The sequence below is a fragment of the Hydra vulgaris genome, chromosome 06 (assembly GCF_038396675.1).
Source record: "Hydra vulgaris chromosome 06, alternate assembly HydraT2T_AEP".
NCBI lineage: Eukaryota > Metazoa > Cnidaria > Hydrozoa > Anthoathecata > Hydridae > Hydra > Hydra vulgaris.
In genome coordinates this window covers 4,705,001-4,729,499 of record NC_088925.1, presented here as the reverse complement: position 1 = coordinate 4,729,499, position 24,499 = coordinate 4,705,001, and the positions used below count along the sequence as shown (strand labels likewise).

General features: G+C 28.4%; 1 protein-coding gene across 1 annotated transcript in view; it reads left to right on the top strand.

Annotated features, from left to right (window-relative positions):
- The first annotated feature begins 5,961 nt into the window (after positions 1–5,961).
- LOC100213759 (serine/threonine-protein kinase MRCK alpha) overlaps positions 5,962–24,499 on the top strand; it is a 76,821-nt gene continuing 58,283 nt past the window's right edge. Inside the window, exons 1-6 of the mRNA XM_065799036.1 lie at positions 5,962–6,190; positions 14,332–14,423; positions 21,281–21,364; positions 22,159–22,254; positions 22,358–22,506; positions 23,835–23,928. Of these exons, the coding sequence (XP_065655108.1) occupies positions 6,010–6,190; positions 14,332–14,423; positions 21,281–21,364; positions 22,159–22,254; positions 22,358–22,506; positions 23,835–23,928 (696 nt within the window). The 5' untranslated portion in view covers positions 5,962–6,009. The remainder of the gene's footprint in view (positions 6,191–14,331; positions 14,424–21,280; positions 21,365–22,158; positions 22,255–22,357; positions 22,507–23,834; positions 23,929–24,499) is intronic.

The window sequence follows — 24,499 nt, the reverse complement described above, 5'->3', positions numbered from 1 at the left end:
AAGATAGTGGCTTTGAAAGGAGCCATTTTCTACCTAATGAGTTTAAATAACACTGCATGACCAAGTTTTTAGAAAAAGGAGTTAGGTGATTTTAAGTAATTGCTAATTCTGAATTTGGTTTTTTTTTTTCCATATCTGCATCTAAATTTTTCCATGTGCGACCGAGAGTTTCAAAATAATTCAACTTCATTGTCAATTATTTTTAATTGATCCTACTCAAGCGGCATAATTCCAAGATTATGGCAGTGTGTAAATATCCCTATATTTAAAAAAGGAGACAAATTGAAAGCAACAAACTACTGCCCTGTTTCATTAACATCTGTTGTATGCAAAGTAATGGAGAGTATAAATAGAGACGCTTTGATGGAACATCTTGTTGAAAATAAATTAATATCTGATTCGCAGCACAGCTTTGTTCTTAGTAAAAACTGTTGTACAAATTTACTCGAGCCTTTAGATTTAGTTACACAGTCTCTGGAATGTGGTTTTTTAATTGATATACCTTTTTTGAACTTCTCCAAAGCATTTGATACAGTTGAACTCAAAAGATTGTTAACAAAATTAAAAGCATATTGTGAAAATAAAGTTTTAGTAAACTGGTTTAAAGCATATCTGACTAATAGATTTCAAGGAATTGTCCTTGGTACTTATAAATCAGAATGGAAGGGGGTAACAAGTGGAGTGCCACAGGGCTCAGTAATAAGCCCACTATTATTTGTTATCTATATTGATGATATATCACAAGAAATAAAAAATTGATGTAAGTTGTATGTCGATGATACAATAATTATTTTGGTGATTACAAACATCAACGATAACCATGCAGTGCAATAGGGTTTATTGAACCTTAGTAAATGGAATAAAAAGTGGTTATTACACTTAAACAACAAAAAATTCAAAATTATGCATATAGGGAAAAAAACCCTCACTATAATTATTATATGAGCCAACCAATGAGCAATGAAAATCATTACACCATGATAAAAACATCTTTGGAATAAGATTTAGGGGTCCTAATAACTAATGATATAAAATGGAAAAATCATACAGATATGATCACAGGAAAAGCAAACTGAATACTTGGTCAAATAAAATATTGTTTTAATTACTTAGATAAAGACCTAATAAAACTGCTGTATTGTTCATTAGTTCGACCCCACTTGGAATTTGCTTCACCAATTTGGAATCCTTATTATAAAAAAGACATCAATAAAATAGAACAAGTACAACGAAGAGCAACAAGAATAAGTTGTTTAAAAAGTATGAAATATGAGGACCGATTAAAAGAATTTGGATTGATGTCATTAAAAAAACGAAGAGAATGAAGCGATATAATAGAGTATTATAAAATTAAAAATGACATTCATAAAGTAAATTGGAGATGCCCTCCAATAAACAACTTATATCCAAAATTAAAAGGTCACAGTCTTTGGTTGCACAAACAAAATGTTCATAATTCGGAAGCAAGAAACACCACTTTACTAATAGGATTGTTAATAAATGGAAGAGTTTAACCTATGAGGTTGTTAACTAAACTTTAATTTAAATAATATTAAAAATAAACTCGAGGAACATGAGGCAATTCTAAATAAAAATTGGATTGTTATTATTTGTATTTTTCATTTTACTGTTAAAGTCACGTAACTACAGTTGAGTGACTCACATATTTTCATATGTACATTAACATTAATATTATTATTATTATTATTATTGTTGTTGTTATTATTATTGTTATTATTATTATTATTATTATTATTATTATTATTATTATTATTATTATTATTGTTATTATTATTATGTAAGAAAACTCCATTATGCCATTTTTAGCTTCAATTGTTTTAATGTAATTTGCTTCATTAAATTCATTAGTATTTAATAAAACTTTGTTTAATGTCTGTTTTGAGCACTCATTTAAATTTATTTTCAGAACATGTATTTTAATGATTGATCGCTTTTCAAATAATGTGGCTGATACAAATTAAAATTACTAATGCAATATAAAGTTACTGATGCAATATAAAGGCACTGATGCAAAATAAAGTTACTGATGCAATATAAAATTGTCTGTGATTTACTGCTTATTAGTTTGGAAAAAAATTAAATCACTTTGATATGAGTTTGTCTTAATAGTTCTTATCATTTTTGTTTAGCTAGATAAATTGGTTACTTTAAAATGTCATTCAGAGACCAAGACAAGTCTGCTTTACATATTTTCTGTAAAAATTGCAGTGATTGTTTACGTTTTGGACAAGTAGGAAGCTTATAAAAGTGCCATTTTCTATTCCAACTGCATGATGGAAGCAAAGTAATCAATCAACTTAAGTTGTTGTTGTTGTTGTTGTTGTTGTTGTTGTTGTTGTTGTTGTTGTTGTTGTTGTTGTTAATGGTTTCAAAGAAAAATAGCAAGCATCAAATTTTCTTTATTTCCATTATATTATATGAAATATCAAATATCCAAATTATTATATCAAATCACCAATTTTCCTTTTTATTCTACTTGTACCAAGCAATATGCCACCATATGATGATTCTGTTAATATAACTAAATGTAAGGTATAGCTGAATGACAACTTAGGTCTTTTATGTTTGTAGGTTATTATATAGTCATATACTTTTCTAAGATAAATCAAAAGCAACTGGATTAATTTGTTTGAAAGTTATCACTTTCTGAGAATGATGTTTACCTGGCTGGTACATGCTTTGACAGTTTAATATCCTAGCTTATTTGGTATCTTATTTAAAAATAATAGCATACTAACAGAGACAAAAACTTTTTGAATATTTTTGCACATGTAAATATAATCTTTTCTTGAAATAAATATTGATTTGAGTTTACAAAAAACTAATAGTACAATATTTTGGAATATTCTATTGAATGATTTCAGGTAACATAAAGGGTAGAGTTGGCTCCAGGTTTATTTGCATCATTACGAAGGTGGCGGATAAATTTTTGTAGATATGTGTTTAAATACATTGTTGATTTTGCAGATGTGGTAATAAATTTGTAAGTGGAATGAGAGTGATTGTTTTTATGTAGACTAAGTGTGATTGGATGGTTAGGTTTGTTTAAAGTTTGTTTAAGTGCGCTGAGACATATAAAATCAAGATGTTCTTCAATAGGAAGGATACCATAATAGCTTGCATCATGTGGATCAATACTAGCAACATTTAGAAGGCGGTTTTGAAAGACTATGAGGTGAGGATAACTGTGTTGTTAGTAAAGTGGCTAAGGCAATAAGCACGGTAGGCAGATATAAGCATGGGCTGGGGCCATCCACCAAATTTTCTGAGCTGCCTAAAAAGATACTCATTAGGGGCAATTTTCGTATGTAGACTAGACCATTGCTTGTCAAAATTGAGACTTGAGTTGAGGTTGATGCCAAGGTATTTGTATGAGTTTATAACTTCAAGAATTTTGCTTTTTAATGTTATGACAGCTTTTCACCTCTGCCAATATAAATAACTTTGCATTTGGCTGTGTTCAGAAATATTTTATCATCATTGCACCATGGTTGTAGACTATCTGCAACTTTTTGTGGAAGGGAAGAGTTATTACCAGTTATGTAAGCTAGGATATCATCTGCATATTTCTTGTTTGTAATGCCCTTCAGGAGGTAGTCATTTATGTCTAGTACATAGATTAAAAGAGGATCAGGCCAAGAATACTTCCTTGTATCACTCCTTATAAAAAATCTTTCCATTTAGTAGGCTTGCTGTTAAATATAACATGTTGTTTACGGTTTGAAAGCCACTTTGCAATCCAGGATGATAACCATGATGGGAGGTTGATTTCAAGTTTGTGCATAAGAATAATGTGGTCAACAAGGTCGAATGCTTTTGAAAAATCAAAGAATATAGCAGTTAATGAGGTAGTGCGGTCAATAGCATATCCCCAGTCAACAATTACTTGTATGATGGCATCAATTATATTTCTACCAGGAACAAAAACCAAATTGGCTATTTGGTAATAATTTATCTTGAGCATACAATGTAGTATGTTTTGCAAGGGTGCGTTCAACTATTTTGCATGTTGCAGATGTTATAGAGATTGGGCAGTTGTCAGATAGTAGAGAAGGATTATTGACTTTTAGAATAAGTATGATGTTTGCATAAAACCATTCAAATGGTACAATACATTTGTTGATACAATGGTTAAAAATTATAACAAGGGCTTCAACTAGTTCAAGACGTGTCGCATAAAGTAGTTTGTCAAGTATGCTGTCATGACCGGCTGGTTTGATTTTCACTGATGTTAGAGAAGGTGAAAATAGGCAATTCTGGTGGACAGGCAGTTGTTTTGAAATAAGGTGATAAATCTGGCTTAATAATTACTTGCCAAACCATATCTGAAAATTGCACATTTAGTTTGCACCAAATTCAGTATCTGTGGGTAAACTGTGGATCGGGATTGATAGTCTGTGGGCATGTGAACACATAATTCTTACTATTCGCATATTTATATTTACTTCTGTAGTAAGTTGCTTTCCGAATAGCAATAAGTCGAGCAATAATATCAGTTAAAGTGTTACGTTTGTCATAAGACCAGCTTTGTGTAAACGTTGGTGTTGTTTTATGCAGCAAAAGATCTGTAGTCATCCATTCTTGGTCACCGTGTACTTTAATTATATATAGAGGCTGATGTATATTTTATGCATCAGTTATAGCGTTCTGGAAGGCTGAGAATGATCCAAGTAGGTCAGAGTCAAGGTTTGCAAGGAAACTATGCATGTCAAGTAGTCATATGGCAGTATCTCTAATCTTTCCCGATTGTATTTGGATGCATTTAGATTTTGGTCAAGTGTTTTTGTTCATAAATTGGGGGGAAAAAGCAATGCCAACATTGTGATCACTGGCATTTCTGGAATTCATACATTAAGATTCTATAGCTAAGAGGTTAGCTTTAGAATCTTAATCAATTGGAGAATCAGATTGGCCCATTGGTTTTAGAGTTTCGGAAATATAACACCTAGGAGTATTTGTTAGTATTATGTCAAGACAAGACAATTTAGATGCTGTTACTCGAGTTGGGTCATGGTTTATTTGCCATAATTGGTACTTCTTGCATAGTGGCTTGACATCACTTCCATTAAAGTCACCAGCTATGTAAATTAGAGGTGGATTTTTACTGGAACATTTGGCTACTGGATCTTCTAGGGCGTACAAGAGCTGCAAGATGGAGCTCTTCTGATGAGATGGTTGTCATTCCAGTATATAAACTGCAGCCATTAGGACACATGAGTATCCTCATGGTAATCTATATGGGCCAGTTCTAGCAATAACTATTTCAAAGTTTCCATGTTTCTTTAGGGATTTCATAGTTTGTTAGGGTTGGTTGATGACAGGCTTATGGGATAGTTCCTGGATAGTTTTTGTGTAGTTGGGATTGACCATTATCATAACTCCGCCTGGTCTTTTGGGTATTCCTTTCTTAGATAAGCAGCAGATATGGTAACTGTAGTTTCTGAGTACAATATCTTGATCTGATTCAAGAAATGCTAGATTAAGGTAAAAATGCAGCTATTTAAGACCTACTGCCTCTGTTTTTATGATGTGGCTCTATAGACTAATTTTAGTGCAAATGCTTTATTTATACTTATTTTAGTGTTAAAGCTAGATTCTTGCTACAAGAAATGTACTAAAATATTTTTTGGATATGACAAGTACTCAAGCGCTACAAATATGTTTATGGTACTAGGCTTGCTTAATCTAGATACTTCATTGCACAACTACAGACTTAGCCTTATAAATCAGTTCGTTACTTGTGCCAGTAACAACGTAACTGTTTATAGATTAAACAGAACTCTTAATTATTATTTTTTTTATCTTAACTATCTTAATGCACTGTACTTGTTGTTTGAATCAAATAAATAAATGAAAAATAAAATAAAAAAATATATGTATATATATATATATATATATATATATATATATATATGCATTTATGTACATATATATGTGTGTATTGATTCAGTATTAGTTGAAAAAAAGTTAAATGTGTCTGCTGCAGTGATGAGCAAAAATGTTAAAGATCGATTTAAATATCTTGATGAGTTATATAAGAAACCTCCTGGAATTGAGCGTGAAGTATTCAGTGTTGAAACATTATTGGATATCTTAGTTGTGCTTTATGATGAGTGCAATACTACTCAACTGAGAAGAAACAAGCATGTTGTGGATTTCTTAGAAATTGGTAAGTTTTCTGTAATAAAAATATGTAGTAAAAATATCTAAAATGATTGCAGTTGGTTCTAATGATTGATAGGAACCATGGAGAATATTACTCTTGAGGTTTCTGGAAGTCCCACAGTTCTTAATTTTAAGGCTCTGAAGGCTCCAAAAAAAAATTGACTTCTGGACTCCATAGAAAAAAAATACAGGACTTTTTTTATCCTAATATTAATTATTTTGAAACTCTGAGGATGGGGACCCATGTTTTTAAAAAGATAATAGGTTCAATCCTAATAATTTCTAACACTGAGTTTAAAATCAGAATCGCGTTCAACAGTATTTTATGTTTTGTAAATGTAAGTTGAAGGTATGAAACATTGAAGTATTAGTAAATGAAAAAGAATTGTATTAAAATTTAAAATTTTTCTAGATAATGAAAACTATTTTTAGTAGGTCTACAATACATTTATTCTATGAAGAACCAATGTCATTTTACTATTGCAAGAAATTGATTCAAAAAGAATTTGTCTAATGTTAAGCTCCATTCTCAGATTACTCAATTTTGCATTTTATCTCATAGATCAATTTTGCATTTCATATCATAGATCATTTGCAGATCAAATTAAAGATAGTTTGCAATAACTACACTATACAATAAGACTTTACTAGCATCTTAAGGCTTTCAGAAGATATTTATTTTTGATAAAAATTAATACTGTTTTTGTTTTTATATACCTAGGGAACTGAATTTTTTTCTTTTACAAATAGTGTTCTGAATTATAATTTTTTGCCATACAGGAGTTACCTAAGGGTTGTTAAGTAAATAGAATATTTCTGAAAAAAAAAAAAATAATTAGTTAACATATTTAATACATTTAATACGAGGTTCTAGAGACTTATGAAAAATCTTTACCAATAGAATTAATAAAGGCACCTCTAACATTATTTCCTTTATACATGGGTCTGATTTTATAGCCTCTCCCAAGGTTAAGGCAAAACTATTTGCAAAAAACTTTTTTACTAGTTTATCTCTTGAATCTAATGACCACACTTTTCTTGTCATCCCAAAGAAACACGTAAATCCACTGTTAGACATCTAAATTACTTATGCTTTAGTGATTAAAATTTATATAAACTAAGAAAAAAATAGTAAAAAATAAAGAAGAAGAATTTTAAGTAAGTAATAAACAAAAGAAAAAAGATTCAAAAAAAAAAAAAGTTGGAGAAAAGAACTTTTGAAATTACAATAAAATTGCAAAATACAATTAAAAATTATCACAATATAATTACTAAATACAATTAGAAAGTTCAAATATAAAATAAGTTTTAAGCCATTAAACAACATTATTTTAACTAATCAATTTAAATTATCATTTAACAAGTTAATCATGGATAAAAATTCACTATGAATTTATTTAAACAGATAAAAAAAATTACAGATAAAAAAAATGGAAGTGCGTGTCGATGAAAAAATATTCAAAAACAGTTCAAACTAAATTAACCTTTTTAGAAGTGATAAAGCAGAAGATGGGACATTAGTAATTAAATTGAGAAAATTAAGTAGTGCAAATTATTGACTGTGTTTGAGGCATGAGGCATTTAATAGCCAATTATCAAGATCATTATTATTCATCAAAAAATCTAGATAAGCAGGAAAACACAACTAGGCTAATAAATGTAATGCTAATAAATGTAATGCTAATAAATGTAATTCAACTTTGATACTTACATCATTTAAATTTAAATTGCGTCATTAACTTATTTTAAAGTACTGCATAACTAAATTTAATTTTTGTGTTAAACATTATTTAAACAAATAAATTAAAAGTTACTGATGAAATCTAAGTTCTTCATTTGATTATATTTCCTTACAATTTATTTCTTAAAACAATCTTATACTTAACATAATCTTTTTGTTTGTTAATCACAGTTTATTTATTTATGCTTTTACGTACTTAATGAACTATTTTTAATAAAGGCTAAAACAATTTATAAAAAGGTTTTATCAGTTACCAGTGAGATATTCATAAACATAATTTATGCTCATAAATAAATTAAATAAAAAGTACTTTACACAATATTGAAATAATAAGAAACAAAAAATTGCATTACTTTAAAACTAAATTAAAAATTTTAACTTTTAAATCATATTTAACTTAATGTCTTTTAATTTATATATATATATATATATATATATATATATATATATATATATATATATATCTATATATATATATATATATATATATATATATATATATATATATATATATATACAGGGCATGAAATAGCAAACTTTTTTCTTTTGGACAATTTGTCTGATAAAGACTCAAGTTTGCCGGACATGTCTGATAAAAATTAAAGTGTGACCTAACGCCATTCCTGAACAAACATAAAATACTTTGTTATTATACAATATGTTTTGACAACTGAAAATGTGCTGAAAATAAAAATAAAATTAGTAAGATAAATTATCTAACAAAAAGAAAATCTTAAAAAAAAAGTAAAAAACTACGGTCAAAAAACTGAAATTTGAAAAGGAAAATATATTTATATTATGTTTTTTAAAAATTACTATACTATGCGAAATGCTTTGTAAATTATTTAAATACATAAATTATTGCGTAAATATATTAAATACATAAACTATGTTATTATTAAATAGATAATTAAATATGTAAAAAAAAATGTTTAATAAAAATGTCCGGCACTTATTTCGAGCCCTATATATATATATATATATATATATATATATATATATATATATATATATATATATATATATACACACACATATATATATATATACATCTATATATATATATATATATATATATATATATATATATATATATATATATATATATATATATATATATATATATATATATATATATATATATATATATATATATATACAGCGTGGAAAATAAGAAATCAAAGTCAAGTGGTCAATTTGACCGGCTAACACATGGATTTGATGGTCAATCGTTTTTTTTTGGGCAGTCAAAAGTTTTATTTTTTTCTTTGTTTAAATTTTCCTCTGAGTAATAGTTCTTCATAATTAAAACTAAACACACACAAAATACGAGTTGGTTAATTTTTAAAAATTAATGAACTCGCATTATTTTTAAAACAATGATTTGAAATAAAATCAATGAATTTTTTAAGTTTTAAACTCGCAAATAGCTAATGTTCAAATTACCAGCTAATGTTAATTTGTTTAAAATTATGCCCATGCACACTAATCATGCACACATTTTTATTTAATTAAAAAAAGAAGTTTGATAATATCCAATTACATTAGTCTCTCACTTAATTGTGCAAATTGAAACAGGCACTGTGGTCCACAATTAACTAGGAGTGCGCAATTAACTAGGAGTGCACAAATAAGAAAAAGATAAGAAAAAATTTAGCAAACTAAATTATTAACTATTTAAACAAATCTTTATTAAGAAATAAATTATGCATGACGGAAAAAGTCATGGATTGTAGGCTGATATGCATTCTTCAGCTTTTCTCATTTAATTTTCATAATTACTGACCCTATGTTTGATGATAGTTGTTCGTTGCTATTCATTAATTTATCGTTGTTGTCTTTTAAAATTTAGCTTTAGCTTTTTGACATTTTAATTGCTTGACAATATCGATCAGAGATAAATATATAAATTCAATACCTAAGAAGTCTGTACCATCATCTATCTCATCATTATTAGCTTCTTCTTCATCAGAATTGTTATGCATAGCAACTGCATTATCATTATTTTCTTCGAGAGACAAACAATCTTTAACATCTTCCTTGATTGCTTCAATATACGTTGGAGAATCTTCACAGTCAATTGATTCAAAATTGCTGATATCTTCCGAACTGATCATATTCCCTATTCCTTCAATTTTGTTCAGCAGCAAGAGCATATTAAAAGATGTCAAGTCAGCCTCCTCAGAGCATAGTTCAGTTTTAACGGGACTGGAAATCTAAAATAGTTCTGCCTTGTTGAAGCAATTTTTGAGAGATGAAGTTTGTATTGATTTCCAAGCCAAAAGACTACTTTCTTTCAGACATTCCTTTGTATTTACATCGAGGCTGTAATATGACAATATGTCTGAGAGATATGGATAATTATATCGCTTCATGAGAGCCGCAATAATCTCCATATCAAATGCTTGCTTCCAACTTTTACAAGATTTCGCTCAAACGTCTCAAAATGTCCAGGTGTATTGTCTAATAATAAAAGAACAAGTAAGCCAGTTTTGCGTTTAACTTCAGGATAAAAGACTTCATTGAACCATTTCCAACATATAGAGACATCCATCCATGCATTTTTCTGACAAAAATACAGTATAGGCCATGTTCTACCGACTATACAAGCAGCTCGTGCAGCTTTTCCAATCATAAAACAGGGTATTTTGTGAGATCCTGTTGCGTTGGAGCAAACAACTAAAGTCACTCTTTCTTTAGATTTTTTTTACCTCTTGTAGTTACTAAGCTTTCAGTAGGCATTAACAGAGAATATCTAGGCAACAAGCGAAAAAAAAGTCCAGTTTTGTTCATATTATATACATTTTCGGGTCTGTACATTTTAATAACTGAGTAAAGGTCCTCAAGTTGCTGAAGAAGAACAGGATCATCTTTCTCAACTTCAGCTCCTTCTCTAAAGAGATGCATCAATTTTAAGCCTCAACAACGAAAGTTTCCGAGCCATTGCCAAGTAGCTTTAAATTTTTCTTCTTTTATATTTAATTTTTGCGTTATTTTTTTTGCTTTCATAATTGCTAACAATGGAGGCACTTCAATCTTCGAACGACGCAATGCATCAATCCAAATATATAGCTCATTTTCTATTGCTTTAAATTTTCCAGGCGATAATCGAAACACTTTTTTTCTAGCTTCTTCTGTCATTAGTAAACTTCTTTTTTCTATTTGATCTCGATTATTCCAGAGAGATCAAGTTGAATTTTCAGTTACATTATATTCTCTTGCAATCGCTCGTTTGTTTTGCGCATCACTTTTTTTAAGTTTAGCAATAATTTCGACTCGTTGCTCTTCTGATAATCTTTTTCCTTTGCCTTTAGCCATAAGAAATAAGGATTAAAAAGTTGGAATAAGAGAATTCTGAATAGACAGCTAAATTTAAAATAAAATCTTTTTATTAAAGTTTTTCAATGAGACTTGACTGATAAATTGTTCAAACTTATTATTATCTGTTTAAAACAAGATTTATCATTTACTTCGATTCGAATTCGAATTACTTATCTATTTACATTCTGATAAAATCATTATCTCAAAATATTTATGATAAAAACTAGTTTTTAACTTAACACAGGAAAATAATAGTTACGTTTTCTGATCTAATTACACTTTCAACAAAAAACTCAGTAAAAAATTAAAACACAAGTATTTTGGGCCTAAATGCGCAATCAACTGGGATGCGCAACTAATTGGGTGCGCAATTAAGCAAGAGACTACTGTAATCTAATGTTGAATTTTTTTTTTTTAAATATCAAAACAAATTTTATACAAAATTATCAAAATTTAAACTGAATACTTAATACTAAACGAAGTTGTTTTATGAATGCTATTGAAAAATGAAAGCGTTGGTTGTCTCTTTTTATTTGCCTATATAAAACGGGTTGATGTTTGATGTTTCAAACAATTTAATATTAGAACGGAAAAAAAAAGTTAATAAACTTGTAACTGATCATTTCAAATTTATCTTAAAATAATTCATTCATTTCATTGCTTTGCATTGGCTGGAAAAAGCTACAAAAAAATAAATGAAAAGATTAAATTTGATAATTAATACTAAAAAACCATTGTTTTATTAAACACTTCTACAAAAATACTTGTGTTACATAAAATAAGAATTTACTTTATGTTTATATTTTTAAGAATCCTCCTACAGAAAATTTTAAATTTACCTATAAATCATTCATTCATTTATTACATTTGCATCATAAACTTATGAGAAAAATAAAAAAATTTAAAGAAAAAAAAATGAATTTAAACATTAAACATTGAGAAAAAACAAAATCTGTTAAATACAGCAATTATTAAATATTTTTATAATATTATAAAAATAATGTATATAATATTTTTATTAAAACAATATTAAAATAAGAACTTCAATCATGCATGAAAAAGAGGTTGTTAACCACCAGTAAAATGAAAGTAATTTAAGTAAGTAAAGCAAAAAAAAGAAAAAGAAAGAAATGATCTAGTTTATGTAATTAACTTGTCAACGAAGCAAATTAAAGTAGCATGTCGAAATAATAAAACTATTTTAAATGTCTTTTTAAAATTTAAACCACTTTATGACTGACTGGCTGTTTATTAATGTGTGTGTGTGTGTGTGTGTCTATACACACACACACACACACACACACACACACACACACACACACACACACACACACACACACACACACACACACACACACACACTTATGAGAAAAATAAAAAAATTTAAAGAAAAAAAAATGAATTTAAACATTAAACATTGAGAAAAAACAAAATCTGTTAAATACAGCAATTATTAAATATTTTTATAATATTATAAAAATAATGTATATAATATTTTTATTAAAACAATATTAAAATAAGAACTTCAATCATGCATGAAAAAGAGGTTGTTAACACACACACACACACACACACACACACACACACACACACAAAAGCCTTCCCAGAAAATGTGTGCGGTTTTTCGTCTTGTATGTCCATGCAAGAGTATTTTATTTTAGACAACTTGGTTACAGCCGTTTGCAAGTTTTGCACTTTTGGGGAAAAAAACTGTTTCAAAAACAAAGAAAAAAAAACTGACAAAATAGGAAATTAAAATATATTTAAATAAAAAAATAAAAAAAAAGTTGATAATTGAAATAATTTGTGTGCTGTTTTTATTTTTGTTTTTTTAGGGTGGTTGTTATTTTCAGCAACAAAATTAGATGAGCCAAAGCAAAAAAATAGTTTATATTGAGATTAAAAAAGAATGATTTTCCAATATTTTATTTGTTTTTGTTTTTTTAAAGAGGAAAGCAGAAATCTAAATTGCTATCTGTTTGTAAAATATATTTGTATAATTTAAATCTAACAAGTATATATTGTCCCTTTTTGAATACGTCTATGTAATGCATGCGTATACTTTTATGTATAAGTTTTTTTAATATATAATTATATTCATTTTTTTATAAGTATTCGCATATTTAGCTTATTTAGATTAGACGTTTACTTCTTACATGGAATGTCTGTGTTCAAATTATTTCACAAATTATTTGAATATTAATTTTTAAAAATTTTTTTCTATTTAAATTTTAATTTCCTATTTTGTTAGTAATATTTAACAATTCACAGTTGCGATTAAATGCTTTCTTTAATGATCTCATATTTTTTTAATAAACATCATATAAACAATATTAAAAGAAAATTTAAATATTCCAAAATAAAGTTGTTTTTGCTTAACATAAAACTGCTGAGCGCACATGCAAGTAAGACATTGACATTTTTGTATGTAAAATGGCAACTCATCTTAAAAAGTCAATATCACTTAATTCTCACTTTCATTTCCAGTTTATTCATTTCACTCTCTTTCATCTCCAGTAACTTTTGCAACGTTACATTGTTTTCCTTGTATTTTATTAATTTTCCATTTTTCTTAAAGTAATAATCTGATAATGTTACCTCTAAAATGGCTTTATTTGCTGATAGCACAGCTGTATACTCCAGTCTTGAGAAAAAGTCACCAATTTATTGCTTGCAACATGTAAATGATCTTGAATCTTATTTCTCTATTGATGAATAAATAATAGATCTGATATTTCTATTTTGTAAAGTTATCACATACTATAATTGCCTTTCTTTATTGTGCTTGCCATTCTCTTACACCTGGATCTCTATATCTTCTAATCTTTGTAGCTTCATTTTTATAAAAACATAACTCCAGATTGATACAGGCTTTTTTAAAGCGTATCTTTTACGCCAGACTTTTTTTTTTTATATGAGATTTCACAATTTTTAATTTAAATATTTTTTGATTCTTTTAAAAATTCCTAGTTAAAGTAGTCAAGACTTTTTTTGTTCTGGATTTTCGCACTTTTTTTTTAAATTTACCCATATTCTTGGGTGCCGTAGGATTTATTTGAAAAACTTTTAATCTGTAATTTTAGCAAAACCAGTAGCAAACCGTATCAAGAATTTGCGCCTGGCAAGAGATGATTTTGATACATTAAATATCATTGGTCGAGGAGCATTTGGAGAGGTTTAAATAACCCTTTTTATAAGCTATAAATATTTTTTTAATTAATGTCAAGCTATAAACTTTTTTTATCTGTTAGTTTATATAATTTATTTTGTTTATAAGTAAATTATAATTGAAAAAAAAATTCTTTTCTTTTTTGATATTTAATTTTTGTATTATAATAGAGTGCTCTTCTTTTTTGTGCAAGGTCACAAGATTATATTTCGCCGATTTTGTAGTACCTTGCTTAATTCTTACTTTCTGATATGCCAAAGTTTGTTTCTGAGTTGTACATTTTATACATAAAATAGATTTTATACATAATTATGCATAATAATAAATACATATATTAAGATTTTATACATAAAAAAAACTTAATCACATTTTCCATTTTATTAGTATTTTATATTTCATTTTATTTAATAATAATAACAATAAACTAGGGATTGCCGGTTACAGTATACGGTATACTAACTTTATGGTAAACTTTACCGTATATTTGGTATACTGAATTTTAGTATACCTATATACTTTTATTTATGAAATATTTCTGGACTGACTTGATAATTTAATAATTATATTTTGATTATGTATTAAATAGCTATACAATACTTATTGTATTATCATAATTAAAGTGTTTTTACCTATGCTTTCATTAACTCGTCGTCTTTGTTATTCTGTGAGTATCAAATCTTCCAATCAATTTTTGAGTCATTTCCTGATAATATATTTTCTTCAAATTTTGCATACATACTCTTGCTTGATGACAATACAATATTTAATAATAAGTTTTGTAATAAGTAAATTATCTTGGTCAATTTTAATTAAGTTTATTTTTTATATGCAAAAAAGAACAATAATTTTTAAAATTAGTATATTGATTGTTGCCTTACTAATATGCGCGATTAGCATGTTTAGATAAGGCGTTGATTTCGTAATCTGAATGTCTGTGGTTCGAGACTAGGGATCGCCGATTTGTTATTGTGTTATACTAATAAATTTTTATACAATGCTGTTTGTGCTGCTCCTTATTTTATATCTATCTAAAAAAATATTGTATATAATGAAACTTATATTAAATATTATGTTAAAACGCACAAACAAAAACACTTAATAAAAAAACAAACATATTTTTTTTAAGTAAAACGTAAAAGCTCTTCATAAACAATAATAGGGCTTCGCCAAAAAAAAAGTTTTGTTTACGGTATACTTTACAGTATACTTTACGGGTTACTATACGGTAAACTGTATACTAAATTTTTAGTATACCGTAAACTAGCAATTCCTACAATAAACTAATGATAGTTAAAAAACTGTTGTGGTGTTAAAAATTGTAACCATAGTAACTCTAATTTGGATCAAACAAAATTATTATTATTATTAAATTTAGTTTTAAATATGTTATTTGAATATTTTTATATTGTGCAATATAGTATGCTTGTTAGGTTGTGAGCTGAAAATGGTTTGATTTCAAGGACTCCCATTAATTACTCCTTGTCTTGAAAACTTACTTTTATTGGTAGTCTATCTACCTTTTTAACACCAGTAAGTGCTGGGAGTAGCTTTTCAACTAAGGGTTTCACTAATTCTTGGCAATCATTTTTCTAAATTTCTGAATCTCTTGCTTCTTAAATTTTTTTTTCTAATGCGTTGAAAAGAAGTGCAATTTATTGCCAGGTTTCCTTGATAAAATGGAAAATGGTTAAAACTATCCGGTTCAAAACCAATTTGCCTTTGACAATTTGATTTAAAATGTAGCCATCAAGACAAACATAAAAACTTGTGTTCAGTTTCTGTCACAAGCACCCAGACAAACTTGATGCCATTTAATAATCTATTGTACATTTCACCATCATGATTTCTTGCATTCTTATGTTTTTGTTTTTCTGTATACGTCATCAAAAAACTTTTCAATTGTTCCATGTACTTTCCACAATTCTTTTTGACCTGATTTCTGCTTTTGTTTGAATTTTCTTTTCAAAATGGTTATATACTTTATCTTTAATTTCCAAGTTCTGGAAATACTTAATTGACAGTTTCAGCAAAAAATGCTAAATTAAAAAATAATATTACAAGAGAATACCATTATGCAACTTTATAGTTTCATGTAATATTTATTTATTTATTGACCTTTGGTATTTATCATTGACCTTTGCATATGGAGGAGACGGGGGAGAGGGTGGTTTTTTTTTTTAAACTCTTTGCTTCCAACAAGGTTGCAAGCAACCACTATTAGAGTTGAAAGTTGCTGGAAGAGATAGGATAAAGTTTATAGAGCAAGATAACAATAGACTGATGACTTAAAAGATTGCAAATTATATGAATCTGGAAAGCAAGATGAAGGAAATGAATTTTAAAGAACTGATGTTCAAGGAAAAAAACTAGATAAGTAAGATTTTTTGGAGCACTTAGAAATTGTCGCAGTAAAAGGATGAGACTTAATTAAATGACGAGTAACACAAAAATGAATTTTAGTAGATGGTACAAGAGAAGCTAGCTCTTTAGAGCAGTGCCCATTATAGTATTTGTAGAAAAGAGAATGAGAAGCAGCATTACAACGATGTCATAATGGCTAGAGATTGGCGGGAAGATCAGGTCTAACTATGTTAACAATGTGTTTTTGCACCTTATCTAAAAGAGAAAGAGCATCATTGGAAGATCTGTCCCAGATATGGCAACAGTATTCCATACAAGGGCGGATTTGAGATTTATAGAGATAAAGAATAGAATCCCCAGTAAGAAAGTGTTGAGCACGATAAAGAGATGCAACCTTAGCAGATGCTAATTTTGCAATTGATTTGATATATGGTTTCCAAGAAAGATCAGAAGTAAGAGTTAATCCTAGAAGATGAAGGGTAGACGACTCGTCGAGTAAATCACCATTCTTGAATATAGGAAGATATAAATTATTGTGGTAATGATTGGCTGAAAAAAGTTGGGTTTTATCTGAATTAAAGTTCACCAGCCACTGTGAGCCCCATGCTGTAGCAGAAGTGAGATCCCTTTCAAGCTCAAATGCTGCCTCCAAGCAATCAGAGAGTGTTGGCTTCTTATCAAGACAAGAATAAATGGTGTATCATCAGTGAACAATGCCACCCTAAATGTAAGAGTATCTGGAAGATCGTTGATGTAAATTAAAAAGAGTATACGGCCAAGGATAGTACCTTGAGGAACCCCTGAAGTTACAGGGTATGAAGGAGACTGCTGCCCATCGAGGACAACTTTTATACTACGATTGGAAAAGAAGGATTCAATAATCTTAAAGATGTTCCCGGATACACCATAAGAAAAAACTTATGGAGAAGACCAGCATCCCAAACTTTATCAAAAGCTTTTGAAATGTCAATAGCGATGGCCTTAACCTCTCCACCTTTATCTAATGCAAGATAGAACCTATCAGTTATTACTGTTAGCAAATCAGCTGTAGAACAAGAAGATCGAAATCCATATTGATGATCAGAAAGTAAGTTATTAGATTCAAGATGAGAGATTAAGTGTTTGTTAATTAAAGATTCAAAAACCTTGCTTATGATAGGAAGAAGGCTAATGGAATGGTAGTTAGACAAGTCAGATCGCCATCCAGAATTTTTGAAAATAGAGATAGCAGATGTCACTTTCTAGCAGGCTGGAAAATAAGAATCCAATAAGCACTTGTTAAATAGTTTTGAAAGTATAGACGACAGCTCCGGAGAACACTTCTGCAAGACTATAACAGGTATGTTGTCCAAACCACAAGCTGTAGAAGAGTCTAAGCAGGCAATCACTTTAGATACAGAAGCTGGAGTAATATGAATGTCAAACAATTGATCAACCTATTTGTGGCAATATGAGGTAGAATGCAACTAGTGGAATTAAGCAAACAATTCAGCTTTGTTTTTAGGTGAGGTGACAAAATCTGAATGGTACAGGAGAGGCGGAATAACAGATTTGCTCTTACTATTGATACTGTTAAAGATTCTTCAGAAGTCACGAGAGCCTAATTTTTGTGATAAAGTACAAGATTTCATGACCTGAGAATAGCAGGCCTTAGCATTAGACAAAACCTTTAGACAATGGTTTCTAGCAATAGAAAACAGACATCTGTTTTCTGGAGAATTGTTTTGCTGGTAGATATGGAAGTAATGGTTTCGATTGGAAATTGAAGCAGCACAATGTGAGGAAAACCATGGAGAAGAATGAGGCTTGACCTGGAACCGTCGAAAGGGAATAAAAGATTCCATGCCAGCCTGAATCCACAAAGTTATGCATGAAACACATTTGTCAGCAGGAAGACGAAAGATTTCTACCTAAGGGCCATCACGAAGAAAATACAGAAAGAGTCCCAGTCAGTTTAAAGGTAATTGTAAGGGTATGTTGATAGGGGGATTCTGATGATGAAGAAAAACAAGATAATAGTTTTAGAGAGATTAAACCGTGATCAGAAGCATCTATGGGTGAATGTGTAGAAACTGAGCAATAACTGGGATCAAAAGCATGACATAACTCGAGTAGAGAAGGTAAATGATTCGGGTTATCTAGAAAGCGAGTTAGAAAGTTGACTTTGAGTTAGAGATTGAGAAAGACAAAAGTTGTGAGCCTTAATGCTTGCAGAGTCAATGACACTTGAGCCAACCCATTCAGTGTGATGAGCATTAAAGTCACCAACAACGATGTTGGCTGATGAATAAAGTGAGAGGGCTAGGTCAATTTGATCAGAAATAACACCGAAAAGAGTGCAGTCTTAAGAATGATATAGAACAAAGAAAAAGGCAATAGAGTGAAGTGGTGCTAAACAAAAGTACATAAAAGAATAGTCAGTAGATTTAAACCTACTTTCCTGACAAATGGGTGAGTTCTTTCGAATGTATATGCCCAGGCCAAGCATGTGACTATTAGAGTCTTCATAAATTAAAGAAAGATAACCATCAATACCAAGACTACAAGATGAGACAGCCAAACTCAAATAAGTCTCACAAAGAGCAAGTAGGTCTGGTGAACTTTGCAAGAGATAAGTATCAACAGAAGAAAAGTTACTTCGAAGGCATCGAATATTAGTGAATGATTGGTTTAGAGAACTTGGTAATGATGATAGTTTTTTTGTGTTTTATTAATGTTGGTTAAAGTATTAAAGTGTATTACACAGTACAATTAATTTTTGCTGTTTAATACAAGTACCTTGTTTTACACAGCACTGTTATGTTACTCACCCATATTTTATCATGTTTTTTGATTAAGACAATATCCACTTGTGTTCTAAAGCCACCTTACATATTTTGTACCACTCTACGTTCTATCTGTTTGTTGCTTTAAATTGTTTTACAGATGCTTTAGGCTTATTCCTTTGATAGTTTATTTTCATAGCATAGGAAAATTCTAACACCATTTCTCCTTCAATACTTTATAAACCAAACCCTTTTCCAACCTCAAAACTCTTTGTGGCTACACAAACATGCTCATTCATGTGTGTATTTCAACAGCATCAACATCTGACCCTCCAGTAATTTTAATACAAATATTCTTTTAATTACTTGTATAATCCTGACTACATGAGATATGGTGATGTACCAATTTCACATTTTTGTTTTGAAAATATTTGTCTTGGGGAGAAATTAACATTTAGCTACAGAGAAGTAAGCAGAATATTTTTGTTGGCCTTGCGCTCCTTTTTCATCATTAGACTGGCATAGATATAAATCTGCATTACATTTTTTCCTGCCTTGGATGATGAATGCTGGATCATCTTCACTTCTGTGTTGTCTCTCATCTAAAGTGGTTCTATTTGTTAGATGAGACAACCGTATAGTCTGGTCAAAAAAGTTTATGGTTGTCAACAGTATTCCATCTTTTTATGGAATATTGTTGTTATATTTGGGTTGGTTCTTCTAATTATGCTAATTCTCTTTTAGACACTCCAAAAACACATGTAGTTGGACCTGCTCTAGCTCGCAAGCTTGTGCTTCTGTCCCGTTTGCATCTTTTATATTTTCTAAAACTACTACTATTGTCTCTGCTCAAATGATGTACATCTCTCACACCTCTTTTGTTCAATCTCAAAAACTTTTGTTTCAATACAAAACTCTTGTTCTTTCTAAACTTAATCTTACATGACTCATCATTTAGCAAAGTTGCTAAATGATAAGTCATGTAAGATTAAGTTTAGGTTTATCCTTTTACTCTAATTGTTCTACCTCAAAAAACTTTTATAAACCTAGTTTTTTTTACCTCAAACACAATACTTTAGAAGTCCTGTCTTCATGTTTTCCTCACTCATACAGTTTACAGTTTTTAAAGTCTTCTTAAACTGTGTTGTTATTTAACTTTCTTCTTTGCTTTCTGTTAACTACCAACTTACAAAGTACAACAAAACTTCTAAAATTAATCCTATTGAAATTATAATAAAATAATTCATTATAAATAATGTAAATAGATTTTCCTTAAAAAAACTCTTTAAAAAAAAAAGTATTATTTAAAAAATTTTATTTTTAAAAAATTTACTTTAAAAAAAAAAAAGTATTATTAATAACAAACCGTTTATTTTTAACTGTTCAAGAATTTGAATTTTACATATATTAAAACTTTTTATTTATATTTTGATTAGATTTTTTTTTTGCCCATTTAAAACTGGGGAAATTGGCATATTTTTATTTTACTTTTTTTGAAGAGAATTTTTAACAAATGGTTTATTTTTTAAATATATACGATTTCAATTTTACATAGGTAGCTGTTTATTTATGTAGGTAGCTATTTACTTATATAGGTAGCTGTTTATTTTATATAGGTAACTGTTTATTTATATAGGTCGCTGTTTATTTATATAGGTAGCTGTTTATCTATATAAGTCACTGTTTATTTATATAGGTAGCTATTTATTTATATAGGTCGCTGTTTATTTTATATAGGTTGCTGTTGTTCGCATGAAATCAACAAATAAGATTTTTGCGATGAAAACATTAAACAAGTGGGAAATGTTAAAAAGAGCAGAGGTTAGTTTTATTTTCAATAAAAATTTTATAATTTTTTCTTTAGCTCCTTTCAAAAATGTGATTTTGAAGAAGCTACTGTAATGTTAAAGATAAGCAAAGTTCATATTACTGATGATTTTGTCAGTAACAAGTAAAGATTGCACTGCTGTTCAAACAAGGCAGTCTTCTATTATGAAAATTTTATCGACTATGGTTGCTAATTTTTCTAAACTTTTTTATATATTTGACTTGTTGTAATTACTGATTCAAAGGGCTTGCATTTTTGGATGCCAAACCTATCAATGACTCTTTTAAGAATGTTTTTGAATAACTTCAGCCTTGTGTCTGGTATTGATATTAAGGGTTGCTAACATCATGGTAATTAGTTTGCTGTTAGAAAAAAGTTGAGCGTTTCATCTCTTTTCAGAAAAATCGGCAAGTTTTTCTTTTGAATCATTTTTAACTTGTACCTGATTTATTCATCCAGAAAAGTAATTTAGTCATCAATATTTTTACTGTTGACTTTTGCATATTTTTTTTGAGTTTTTTTTTTTTTAAGTTTTTAAGAAGATAAATATATTTTTTTACTGTTGTATATTATCTTATAATATATAATTTTATTTATAATTTTTTTATTGTTGCATATTATCTTATAATAATAAAAAAAATGTTTAAAATGATAGAAATCTTGAAAATTTACTTATGTTCTAACTATGTAAGCATTTGTTAATATTTAATTATAATAATTGTAATAGTTTCTATTTTATTTAATAATGGCATATTATTAAACAGACTTAAAATTTCGTTTTTATTAGACTGCATGCTTTCGTGAAGAACGAGATGTTTTAGTATTTGGAGATAGTCGTTGGATCACCAAACTACACTATGCATTTCAAGATACTAGCAATTTGGTAAAAAAAATGTTTTGTTTGAGTTATAAAAAAATCTTTTATATTTATAATATTCTATTCTAAATATCGTCTTTATTAATAATAGTTAATTATAATAATTTAGTATTTTGTCATGGACTACTATAGTGGCGGAGACCTTTTGACTTTGTTAGCCAAATATGAAGATCACATACCTGAGGAAATGCTTAAATTCTATGCTGCTGAAATTATTTTAGCAATTGACTCCATACATCGTATGAAATATGTGCATCGGTAAGTTAGTTTATTCAGTACACAAAACACAATGTTATAGATAAGGATATCATCTCCATTCAAAATAAAAGGGCATTGATTTTTTAATCAACCCAAATTCTTTAAAAAAGTTTTTTAAGGGTTAAATGGACTATTGATAAGCTTAGCTTCAACACTAAGTTACATTTAATTTTTCCTTACATTTAATTTTTTCTTTTATTGTATAGTTAATCTTCCAGGTTATAAAAAGATTGCATCTTTATTTGATCAACTCTATCTTTTATCTTTTTATATAATTAATTATTATATCTTTAAAAAGTTGTATCTTTATTCAGTCACCTGTATTTTTAATTTTTTAAGTTGTATCCTAATTAAAATATATACACACACACCCACACACAAAAATAGATAATGCATAATGTAAAAAGTATATAGAAATAAAGAGGGCTGTTATCCCTTTAGTTTTTTTCTTTGATAAGAGGAAAAGATTCATCAACTCAAAGATCCTAATAATTCAATATCTTTACAAATTCTGGATGGGTAGAAATTTTATAATTGAATAATTATAAAATATCTATAATATTATTATAAATAATTTCTACAACTGGGTTTCATATATCAGTAAATAGATTATTATACAAATTAATAACCTTTGTATTGCATATTAATATATTTCATAAAAAAGAATAAATTTTATTACAAACAATAAAAAAAAAATTATTTTTTTATTTTATTTTATTGTAATATGTTTATCATTATTATTGTTTCGTTAAAAAAAAAAAAAATGAAAAAAAAATTTAACTATAAATTTTCTTTTAAATTAAACTTATTTAAGAAATCTTTTTTTAAATTGCTAACCTTTTTTTGTAACTTTGTTTCTTTTGAGACATTGCAGTGTAAGATAAATGTTTTGACTGATATATGAAACCTAAATAAGAGTTAAGGATCTATTAATAAATAAAAATCTAAATAAGAATAATATGAATGTGTGCGTGAGTGTTAGCGTAGCCATTAGGTTATTGAGCGCTGTAACCACATCCAGCAGGATAGCCTAATATCCATTTTGTCGTTGTGGTGTATGTTGGAAGAAGTCGGGGCTCACCAGCCACAAAGATAAATAATAATCTAAATAAGAGTTTAGGATCTTAGTAGGAAGTAGTAGAGGAAGTAGTAGAAGAGTTTAGGATCTAAGTAGGAAGTGGTATAGTATGTAGTATGTAGTATCTTAGTAGGATTTTTAATTTATTATTTTTTTCTTATTTCAAGGAATGTAATTAAAGGTAACACCATAATATTGACCAAATTTTAATGTGTCATAAAACCTTAAAAATGATATTATTTGTTTGTAGAGACATCAAGCCTGATAATGTATTATTGGATTACACAGGGCATGTCAGATTAGCAGATTTTGGTTCATGCCTTAAAATTGCAGATAATGGTTATGTAAGTACACAATTTTTTTGTTTGTTTTATTTTATGTTATTTTTATTTCAAGTCATATTGTTGGTTAAATTATTCAAAAATATTTGTTGAATCCTTCTTAGTGTTAACATTTAAATTTACTTCACATTATGCCACATCTAGACAGAGTGGGAAATGAAGTGTTAATGGCAATCGAGCATGATTAGTACACCATTATTTTACAGTTATTTTACACCATTAACAAGGTTATATAATATGCAGTAAAAAAAAAAGTTTCTTGTTATGAGTGCACCTCTTGTAATCTTGGATTACATTACAATTTTAATTACATTACAATTATCTCAATTTTTACACAAGCTGACATGCTTTTTTTAAAAGGCTTTGTTAAGGCTAAATTACTTTGTATTTGTTGTTCTTGAGATGACCAAACGAATTCAGAATGTCTAAGGAACTTGAGATAAGTTACTAACGGAAATGTTGTCATTAATAAGCCTTTTTAAAAAAATCCTGTTTCTTAGGTTTCCACAATCCTGTTTTTTAGATAAAATCTATTTTTTACCAATAACCCTTTAAGAACCCTGCATTTAAGTGA